Source organism: Quercus suber, unplaced genomic scaffold, assembly GCF_002906115.3.
Source record: "Quercus suber isolate HL8 unplaced genomic scaffold, Cork oak 2.0 scaffold_627, whole genome shotgun sequence".
Taxonomy (NCBI): Eukaryota; Viridiplantae; Streptophyta; class Magnoliopsida; order Fagales; family Fagaceae; genus Quercus; species Quercus suber.
In genome coordinates, this window is record NW_027070069.1 from 322,587 (window position 1) to 334,385 (window position 11,799).

Genomic DNA, 11,799 nt, shown 5'->3' on the forward strand with positions numbered 1-11,799 from the left:
TTTTTTTTTAGTGGCCCATTTAAATGTTAAATTATGAGACTTTACTAAATTTTTTATATTTTTAAATCTTTTTAGGTGAAAATTTTGTTGTTTTTGTAGAGAAAATATTCTTAATAGTTGTATTAGAAGTACTTTATAATGTCACTTATTCAACGAAAAGTAAAGGTTAGTCAAACGAAAATAATCGGATGAATGACATATTTTAGCTTTTGCAATTATATTTTTCATTATTATTATTGTATGGACTAGAATTAGACCCTCAGCCCAACAAAGATGAATGATTGCTCAACAAGCCCAAAACAATATATTTGTTAGAGAATGAATTTTATAAGTAAAAGACTTTGTAAATCAAGTATGGGCCATAGTAGATTGGATTCATGCTAGAAAGATAAGAAAACACAATTTGAAGAAAATAACACTCATCGATCACGTTTGAGGATGTAGTGTTCTTATATTCACTCAAGTTTATCTAAGTACAAGATGTTCTATTCTTTTTCTCCTTTTTTTCTCAAATTCCATACCCCATTTTTCACAGGGGCCATTTCTTTATATAGTCCTATTCTTTTCAATCCCAACCTTTCACTTGTTGATCATGTAGGCAATCTTTTGGATGCTTGTCCCATCAGAAACATCCTGAAAGCTTTGTGGGTAGCTGTGAGCTAAGATATTTTTGCTCAAGGGTCATTTCCACTTAAATGCAACCAGTTGGTTAGGTGTAGAACATTTAATGTGGTGGTAGTAGCCTTCTTCTCAGATATTTCTTGGTTTATTGTGGACTCCTTTATCTAAAGTTTATCCTTAGAAATATGGTACCCTCTTGCATGGTATTCTCTAGGCAACTGGGCTCCAATCCCCCACAATGCTTCCTGAGGAAGTTTGGATTCTCGGGAGACAAACTTTGTTCGTCATTACCTGTCCTTGTCCTCGTCCCATTGTCCCACACGCTTGTCTTACTGTTCAACCATCTTCGAGCTACCCTACATCCTCGGGCATGGCCCATGGCCCAATACTCCTACTCGGCTCATTTATCCCCACAATTATTATTATTATTTAACAACTATGCATATATAGAAACTTAATTCTAATTGTTTATTTGATAACCTTTTTTGGTAGATGAATTTGAAATTTCCACAGAGCAAATAAACCTCAATTGATTATCAACAACAAATTGTTTTCCTAATTGGTCTAGTTAATCATTGTTAAGTTTTATTAATTTTTTAGATACGTTTTCTTGGAGTTTTGGATTGAAGAGTAGAAAAAAATACGGTTTGAGAAAGTTTTTTCAAAACTAAAAGAATAATTTCCAAATTTTATATACTTTTTAATGATGCACAAAATGTTATAAATAAATTTGATTAAAAAATGAATATGTTCACTAACTTGCCTTTTGAATTCCTAAAAAATTTTATTGTTCTCATTTTGGTACGACATAAATTATATATATTACATATTTTGTTGCTCCTATAATAAATGAAAGCATGATTATGAAATACATTACTCTCTATTAAATTAGACTAATTTTCCAAAAAAAAATAATAATAATGAGATTACCATAAAAATATTATCATGTGCAATGCATGGGTTTGCGACTAGTTTTATAATTATTGAACAAATATCAATTTGTTGAGTTGAGCTTTTTCTTAATATGAGTAGCGAATTCAAAGTAACACTTTTTATACAAAGTAGTTTGCTACATAACTTACCAAGTGGCAAATACATTTTTTTCTTTTTTTTAAATCATGCAGAAAATACCACAACTTTATTGACCCAACCTGCATATTTCACCACGTCTACCCTCAAGTAAGTTTCTTCAATGGGAAATTATTTTGTATACTTATTGGTAAGTAACTACCATCCCAAATTGTATAAGACAATTTGTGTCTTAATTCTCCCTATGAGTGAGGGTAGTCCCCAATATTTTTTATATTGTTTGATTTTTTGGGTACAATTATTGAGATATTCTGGGACAATGGATGCTCCAAATTAGATCAATCACGTAAAAAGGGACAAAATTTTAATTAAGGAAAACAAAATGAATTCTCAAGAATTTCAACAAACAGCAAAAATAGGTGACATAACTAAGAACATCATCCTAATCCAAAAATAGGTGACATTTTTTTTTTTTGAGAAATAAACACACAAGAGAGAGAAAATGGTTTTAACACAAAAATACACTACAACTAAAATTGATGATATTTTAGTTGTTTACATGTGGTTGCTCCGGCTACTAACAAGTTTAACAATCCTAAGAACACTTTGTGGAAAAAACAAACTGAATTGCTATCATATGTCTATCACAAATCACAAATCAAAGGGGCACAATTATGGGTGCTTCTGGGACCCACTTTTGAATTGGTGAGCATTCCCACCCACCTTCCTTGCTATGAGACACAGTAAAATGCTTAGGAACCCAATTCTCCTCTCTTGACTCTCTTTCTCTGTGGAGCTCCCTTTGTTTTTCCTCAACAGCTTTCTTCGCTTCTTTTGCTTTCTCCCAGTTCTTGCTCAGGATGCCTCGGCTCACGTCGCTCCACACCAGAGCAGATTCACTTGCCCATATTTCCTATTGTAAAAAAGTAAAAGGGAACCCCTCAATTCACTTGCAAATATGGATGAGTATGTTATATATTTGTGCATAGATAGCCATCCACATTGTTTGTGCATAGATAGTCTTTTTTTTTCCCCCCCTAAATGTGCACAGATAGTCATTTGGGATTATTTATATATATATATATATATATATATATAGAGAGAGAGAGAGAGAGAGAGAGAGAGAGAGTTATTTAAGAAAGACAAATGTAGCTATTTCATTCTCCATGTGAGTTAAAGTCATAACGCAAAGAAAAAAAAATGCGACTGCCACATTCACATGGTAAAATGTAGCCAAAAAAAAAAAAAAAAAAAGAGAAAAGAAGAAGAAGAAAAGATTTAAACTGGAATACCATTAATTTCGATCCTATTTTATGAAATAAGACCTCAACACAAAAAAGAAGAAACAGAGGAAAACAAGGATAGATGAGGGTTATAATTAAATTACCCTAGTATCCTTGACAATAGGAGCTCTCAGCCCTGAAATTACTTCTTTTGCATTATGTATAACTGTAACTTTCCCATTATTTATGTTCTTCATCCTGACAGTTCTGCAATAGGAAATAAGAGAAGCACTGTTTTATTATATAACTAACGTATGTTCTTTCAAAAACCAAACAAATATTTCGACATTAAAAAATAAACCAGGTACAATCAAAGCTGCTGCTCTCTATATATATATATATATATATAAATAATCCCAAATGACTATCTGTGCACATTTAGGGGGGGAAAAAAAAAGACTATCTATGCACAAACAATGTGGATGGCTATCTATGCACAAATATATAACATACTCATCCATATTTGCAAGTGAATTGAGGGGTTCCCTTTTACTTTTTTACAATAGGAAATATGGGCAAGTGAATCTGCTCTGGTGTGGAGCGACGTGAGCCGAGGCATCCTGAGCAAGAACTGGGAGAAAGCAAAAGAAGCGAAGAAAGCTGTTGAGGAAAAACAAAGGGAGCTCCACAGAGAAAGAGAGTCAAGAGAGGAGAATTGGGTTCCTAAGCATTTTACTGTGTCTCATAGCAAGGAAGGTGGGTGGGAATGCTCACCAATTCAAAAGTGGGTCCCAGAAGCACCCATAATTGTGCCCCTTTGATTTGTGATTTGTGATAGACATATGATAGCAATTCAGTTTGTTTTTTCCACAAAGTGTTCTTAGGATTGTTAAACTTGTTAGTAGCCGGAGCAACCACATGTAAACAACTAAAATATCATCAATTTTAGTTGTAGTGTATTTTTGTGTTAAAACCATTTTCTCTCTCTTGTGTGTTTATTTCTCAAAAAAAAAAAATGTCACCTATTTTTGGATTAGGATGATGTTCTTAGTTATGTCACCTATTTTTGCTGTTTGTTGAAATTCTTGAGAATTCATTTTGTTTTCCTTAATTAAAATCTTGTCCCCTTTTACGTGATTGATCTAATTTGGAGCATCCATTGTCCCAGAATATCTCAATAATTGTACCCAAAAAATCAAACAATATAAAAAATATTGGGGACTACCCTCACTCATAGGGAGAATTAAGACACAAATTGTCTTATACAATTTGGGATGGTAGTTACTTACCAATAAGTATACAAAATAATTTCCCATTGAAGAAACTTACTTGAGGGTGACGTGGTGAAATATGCAAGTTGGGTCAATAAAGTTGTGGTATTTTCTGCATGATTTAAAAAAAAGAAAAAAATGTATTTGCCACTTGGTAAGTTATGTAGCAAACTACTTTGTATAAAAAGTGTTACTTTGAATTCGCTACTCATATTAAGAAAAAGCTCAACTCAACAAATTGATATTTGTTCAATAATTATAAAACTAGTCGCAAACCCATGCATTGCACATGATAATATTTTTATGGTAATCTCATTATTATTATTTTTTTTTGGAAAATTAGTCTAATTTAATAGAGAGTAATGTATTTCATAATCATGCTTTCATTTATTATAGGAGCAACAAAATATGTAATATATATAATTTATGTCGTACCAAAATGAGAACAATAAAATTTTTTAGGAATTCAAAAGGCAAGTTAGTGAACATATTCGTTTTTTAATCAAATTTATTTATAACATTTTGTGCATCATTAAAAAGTATATAAAATTTGGAAATTATTCTTTTAGTTTTGAAAAAACTTTCTCAAACCGTATTTTTTTCTACTCTTCAATCCAAAACTCCAAGAAAACGTATCTAAAAAATTAATAAAACTTAACAATGATTAACTAGACCAATTAGGAAAACAATTTGTTGTTGATAATCAATTGAGGTTTATTTGCTCTGTGGAAATTTCAAATTCATCTACCAAAAAAGGTTATCAAATAAACAATTAGAATTAAGTTTCTATATATGCATAGTTGTTAAATAATAATAATAATTGTGGGGATAAATGAGCCGAGTAGGAGTATTGGGCCATGGGCCATGCCCGAGGATGTAGGGTAGCTCGAAGATGGTTGAACAGTAAGACAAGCGTGTGGGACAATGGGACGAGGACAAGGACAGGTAATGACGAACAAAGTTTGTCTCCCGAGAATCCAAACTTCCTCAGGAAGCATTGTGGGGGATTGGAGCCCAGTTGCCTAGAGAATACCATGCAAGAGGGTACCATATTTCTAAGGATAAACTTTAGATAAAGGAGTCCACAATAAACCAAGAAATATCTGAGAAGAAGGCTACTACCACCACATTAAATGTTCTACACCTAACCAACTGGTTGCATTTAAGTGGAAATGACCCTTGAGCAAAAATATCTTAGCTCACAGCTACCCACAAAGCTTTCAGGATGTTTCTGATGGGACAAGCATCCAAAAGATTGCCTACATGATCAACAAGTGAAAGGTTGGGATTGAAAAGAATAGGACTATATAAAGAAATGGCCCCTGTGAAAAATGGGGTATGGAATTTGAGAAAAAAAGGAGAAAAAGAATAGAACATCTTGTACTTAGATAAACTTGAGTGAATATAAGAACACTACATCCTCAAACGTGATCGATGAGTGTTATTTTCTTCAAATTGTGTTTTCTTATCTTTCTAGCATGAATCCAATCTACTATGGCCCATACTTGATTTACAAAGTCTTTTACTTATAAAATTCATTCTCTAACAAATATATTGTTTTGGGCTTGTTGAGCAATCATTCATCTTTGTTGGGCTGAGGGTCTAATTCTAGTCCATACAATAATAATAATGAAAAATATAATTGCAAAAGCTAAAATATGTCATTCATCCGATTATTTTCGTTTGACTAACCTTTACTTTTCGTTGAATAAGTGACATTATAAAGTACTTCTAATACAACTATTAAGAATATTTTCTCTACAAAAACAACAAAATTTTCACCTAAAAAGATTTAAAAATATAAAAAATTTAGTAAAGTCTCATAATTTAACATTTAAATGGGCCACTAAAAAAAAAAATCAAATTCTAACTTACAAAACAACTAATTATTAACCCAAATCAAATCAAACCAATGGGATGAAGAAAAAAAACTTTTGATTAGGAATTGGAATACCAAAATACCTAAATATGCATAAAAGTCTTTACAAATTATCAAAAAGAGAAACAAATGTAATGTGACAATTGAATGAAAAATAACAAAAATAACCATTAGTAGAAAATATACAAAGAGAAACTCCAGATATTTGATATCTATGATTTCATTATTAGATATTTTACAAATGGAATCCTAAAAATAAGTGGTTGAAAAAAAAAAAATCCACCAATAGAGAAACAAAATTGGAGAGAGAGAGAGAGAGAGAGAGAGAGAGAGTATTGACCTATTTTGTCGTGGACAACTTGGAAGAAATATAGGAGACAGGTGGAAATGAAATAATAAGAAATTTATATAAAAATTAAGATGAAAGAGGAATGGTGGAAGTAGATGAAAAGTTGAACAAAATGAAACTATAGAGTTTAAGAAGATATAAATGATAAAATTTAAAAATCTATAGAGAATCAAATGAAATTTTTTTAAAAACAATGATTGGAGGAGATGAATGATTGAATTAAGAAGACAATAGTTGAAGAAAATGAAAAGTTGAACAAAGTAAAAATTGTAAATAATAATAATCTATATCATATACTATATATAATAGCAAAAACTGAGAGAAAGTAGATTCCTACAATTAAGGAGGTGCTGACAAATAAGATAACTGCTTATCTATAATTCAAACACGTATAACTTAAAAAAGTGATACATTATATTGTTTTACCAGGCTAACACCGTTTGACATTGGTTGTGTATATTAAAAATAAAAACCCAGTTAAAATAAAATGAAAAAAACGTAGAAACTAAAAAAACCCTAGAGATCTCTTCAAACTTAGTTTAACATTTTCTCTTTCTAAAAAAAACCCTTGGCGATACTGCGCTATAGAGAAAGGGAAGAGGGAAAAAAAAAAAAAAAAAAAAAAAACCTAGCGATCTCTTCTCATCAAACTCTGCGATCTAGTGGAGATTCGTACGGCCGGCCATCGCCATACCCTGCCGGACTTAGACCATCGCAATTGGCACCCGTCATATATAATAATAGGTGAAGTTAAGAGAAACTCAAATTAAAATTCCAAATTAGAGTTCTAATTTTGCACCATCTATTATAAATTATTTATTCTTAAAGAATTTTATTTCTTAATTTTAGAATCAAATGTGGGACCACATCATAAATATTTATCTAAATGAGTTATTAAGTACAAAAACCAAATAATCTAGAATAAATAAATCATAAAAATAAAAATAAAAATTGCTTCCCAATATATATATATATATATATACATTTTTTAAAAATGGACAGTTTACATTTTATAACTAATAATATCCTTCCAAATTTTTTTAAAGAGTTAACAAAATATAAAAATGACTATCAATAGTATTAAAATTATATATATATAGGAATTATTTTATGCATCTTATTATATATCTTAAAGTGTATCCATGCATATGCATAAGATTACAAGCTAGTAATAATAATAAAGGATGCTAAAGATAGTAAATAAAATACTAATTGTAAAAACCTTGACTAAAAATAAGGAGATTAAATACAAGAGTTTAGTTGCATATTGCATATATAGCTTAGGCCTTGGACGCTGAGGTCAACTTTAATTCTCTTCCCATATACCCTAGTCTCTGTATATTCAATTATGACTCCCATGTGCGTGTATAATCCTTTTGGTGCTAAGTTTTATGAACTAAGTTAACCACGCAACGCAACACTCCCTTATTTTAAAATGAACAATCTTCAAATGTGTTTTTCGTATTAGATTCAAATTTGTTATTCTCTCTCTCTCTCTCTCTCCCTCTCTCTCTCTCTACAAATTATAAATATTGTATATTTAAAAAAAAAAAAAGATTTCTACAAGTATTTCTTTTATCTTTTAATCTCTATAAATATATCATTCTTTTTTTATTAATATTTTTTTAAGGTGAACCATATTCTTCTAACTTCTATTTTAGTGTGCTATATTTGCCTAATATAAACTAAACTTTATAAATTTCAAATTATTATTCAAATTTCTCATCTCTTAAGGAATAATGAAATTATAATAATAACAAAAATCATCACAAAATTACAATGTTATCTTAACCAAAATTAAAATGAAACCAAAGGAATAAAAAATAGACTTTATAATAATTTATTACTCAAACAATTGGTAGGAATTTTCAAATTCATAGCCATGTAGATTGTGTTTTGATATACTCTCAAATTCTTATTTCCAAAAAAAATCTAAGTATTAACCAAAACCAAAATTCAATCATAACTATAAAAGGGAAAGAGAAGACTTTTCTGATCGGAAATGAAAAACACACACACACACACACATGCCAAAACACATAATAAAAAATAAAAAGGAACCATCAACCTTAATTAGAGTTATAAGGAAAAAAAAAAAAAAAAACTACCAAAAGAAAGAGAGAGAGAGAGAGAGAGAGCTCACATTTTGTGTGGGAAAAATATGAATTGAACAGGAGAAATGATATTAAATTTATATAGAATAAAATAGGGAGAAGAAGAGTCAAAATATAAGAGAGATAAAAAGATGAAGGAAGTGTAATGGTAAAGTATAAAGTAGTGAGGAGATAAAGAGGCAAAAAGAGAGGAGAAAAGTTGGAAGAAGTGTAACAGTAGGTGTGAACTAATAAGAAGAAGAAGAGTTTTTTTTTTTTTTTGGGAGAATTGAGAGAAGAAAAGTTTAAAAAGAGAAATGAAAAGATTAAAAATAAGTGGATGATGTGGCTCAACATTGGCGTAGTAACAATAAATGTTATATTTTAAATTTTAGATACATATATATAGATAAATTTATACAAATCCCAACATTATTAATCAAAATAAATACATAAGTACAAAGGAGTCTAGACTACCATTTGAAAATCTAATTAAAAAATACGCAAGTTTCACTATTGCACAATATCAACATCCCACCAAAATATAAACAAAATTACAAATACCCAATTGGATAGCTAATTTGACAAAGAATAAAAACATAGATTTTTTTTTTTTTTTAATCTTGAAAACTAATTTCATATTCTAATAGCTGTGTTTAATTTTACATACACTGTAGTTGGTACTCTATTTTGATTTGGAAATATACATCAAAATATGAGATGGAGATGTGATTCTTTTGGTCTTATTAATCTTGTTCACTTATAAATTGTAATTTTTATTTATCGGCAAACACTTTATATAGCTGATTGAAGGTTCGTGGGTGTCCAAATACCGATAGCTTCTTCTTTCTTTCTTTCTTTTCTGAGGATTCGTTGTGTACTTTCTCAGTATGTTGAAGTTTATGACAAAATGAATGAAAATGAAAATAAATAATAAATAAATATAATTTTACCATTATAACTTCATCTTTTACTTATCTCTCTCTCTTTTTTTTTTTTTTTTTAAGAATAAATATATAATCTAAATTTACCTCCTTTTTATTAAATGAATGAGTGTTTCTTCTATGCATAAGAAACACTTAAAGGGTAAGTTTTACATTTTAACCTTTTTATATTATTTTTTTTCTTCACTGTAAGATAGAAACATGTTATATATACTACTGTTTATTGTATAAAGGGCCTTCTTCCATTTGGAGCTTTAGGCCATTGCTTAAATGGCCCATAGGTTGAGCCAGCCCTCAAGCTTAAATTTTACTAACTCTTTATGGTTGTGTGGTTTTGTTCGATTGATTGAGGGGAGTTGTCAAGAATCAAGCTTGCTCTTAATTGAGGTATGCCTAGTTTTTAGTTTCTTTCAATTTTTTTTTCTAATTTTTTTGTTCTCTTTAATTTAGTTTATTGCTTTTATTAGTAGTTTATTTTTGTAGATAGTAGCTTCAATTAGGTTAGAAATTTGTTCTAGGTTAAAGTAATTATAATTTGTGGTTTCTGCCTCAGGTTGCATGCGTAAACTCAATCCTCCCTAGTAACTTAAGGAGCCTAATGTGAGAGACCTCGACCTCGGCTAACAGAATCTCACCGAGCCTAACCCACGTGAGTGGGTGAGATTGTGGTTGTCATCCCTCAAAGTGGGAAGCCCACGTGAAATACATTATCCCCCTAGATCAGGGGTTGTACAATGGAGTCTCCAATTATTTAATTACAAGAAAGATAAGAAAACTTTATGAATAATACACATTTTATTGAATAACTTTGAGTATGGATTTACATTTAAATAGAAAATTACGAGGCTTTTTTCCCCAAGTACAATCTAGAAAAGTACATGTCTTTAGTCCAAGTTACAAACTATTAAAATGTAAAATTACATGGATAATTAACTAATATGTAACCCTCGATCTAAGTTCGGACCCACCTTGCCCAGTAATACCTATCTTCTAGACGATGGTGGCCAATTACACATCCCATCAAACATGTCATAAAGCATATACACAAAGCATACAATTACATTGCATCACATTGAATTGAATTGAATTTGAACATGGAAATTTGAATGGAAAGTATGCTTTGAGTTTTGCATCATATATTGTCCTTGAATTAATTTATATCATCACGAATATTTACAAAATCAAGATTGTATTTTAGAATTTACATCACCACATTAAACAGATCTAAAACTATTTTTGATATTAAGTGTAATTGTTAGATATAAAATCAAATTTAACCTCTTTGAAAACAAGTTTAGATTTTAGAAAAGAGTCTTCATTTTGACTTTGAAAACAATTTTGATTCTCGAAAAATATTTGGAATTTGCTAAGTCGAATGATTGTAATTGAAACATAAACTTCTGTAGAAGAAACATGTAAAACAGAAAGTTTACTAAAACTTTTTAATCGCCCAATTTCCACCTCAGCAGTGCCACGGTGGCAAAACTTCTAGGAACTCGAGTTTCTCAAACTCGAGTACCATTTGGAAATCGAGTTTATGAAACTTGAGTTCTAGAAAAGTGGTATTTCCCTATATAGTTCCAAAACAATGTTTTTTTGTTGTTTATTTCTGAAAATTGTGGTATTTGGCCATTTTGGCCAAAAAATAAGGCTGTAATTTTATTTACACAAAAGTGTAGGAAACTTGTGTTAAGAAAAACCACGTAAGAATTTTATTTTATTTTAAAACAGCACAGAAACTTATTCTAAAACAGTGCAGAAGCTTAATTAGTGCGGAAGCTTAATTAAAAAATAGTGCAGAAATTGTCTTTTTAAAACAGTGCAGGAATTGTGTTCTAAAACAATTCAAAAGTTATATTTTTGAATAAAATATAACTTTTGGGAAACTTTGTATGGATTTATCATTATTTGTGAAATATTTAGTAATCTACCACCTTTTTGAAACTTGATTTTGTGAAATTCAAGTTTGTTGTGTAACTCAAATTCCAAAAACTTGAGTTTTCCTTTTTTTTTTTTTTTTTTTTTTTTTTTTTTTTTTAAATAGCCTTCAAATTTACCATGCTATTTTTTTTTATGGAACTTGAGTTACATAAAAAAATTTCAAAATTTTTCCATGGTACTCGAGTTCCATGAATTCGAGTACCATGGAAAACTCAAGTTCTCCAAACTCGAATTCCCACTTATTGGTAGATCCCTACATATTTTCAGAAACAGTGGTAAATTGCAAAATATTTTTAAAAACAGTGGTATTTGGCCACTTTGGCTTAATGCAAAAATTATTTCAATGTAGAAATCTATTCTAAAAATAACAGAAATGGATTTTTTAAGACATCGAATTGGTTTTGAAAATAGATTTATTTGAAACAGATAATAGATCAATGCCTAATCAA

At 29.9% G+C, this 11,799-nt stretch overlaps 1 protein-coding gene across 1 annotated transcript in view; it reads right to left on the minus strand.

Annotated features, from left to right (window-relative positions):
• Positions 1–2,153: 2,153 nt before the first annotated feature.
• The window catches only part of LOC111993101 (oxysterol-binding protein-related protein 4C), a 45,000-nt gene continuing 35,354 nt past the window's right edge, over positions 2,154–11,799 (minus strand). The window contains 2 exon segments of the mRNA XM_065765428.1: positions 2,154–2,563; positions 3,038–3,140. Coding sequence (XP_065621500.1) covers positions 2,309–2,563; positions 3,038–3,140 — 358 coding nt within the window. The 3' untranslated portion in view covers positions 2,154–2,308.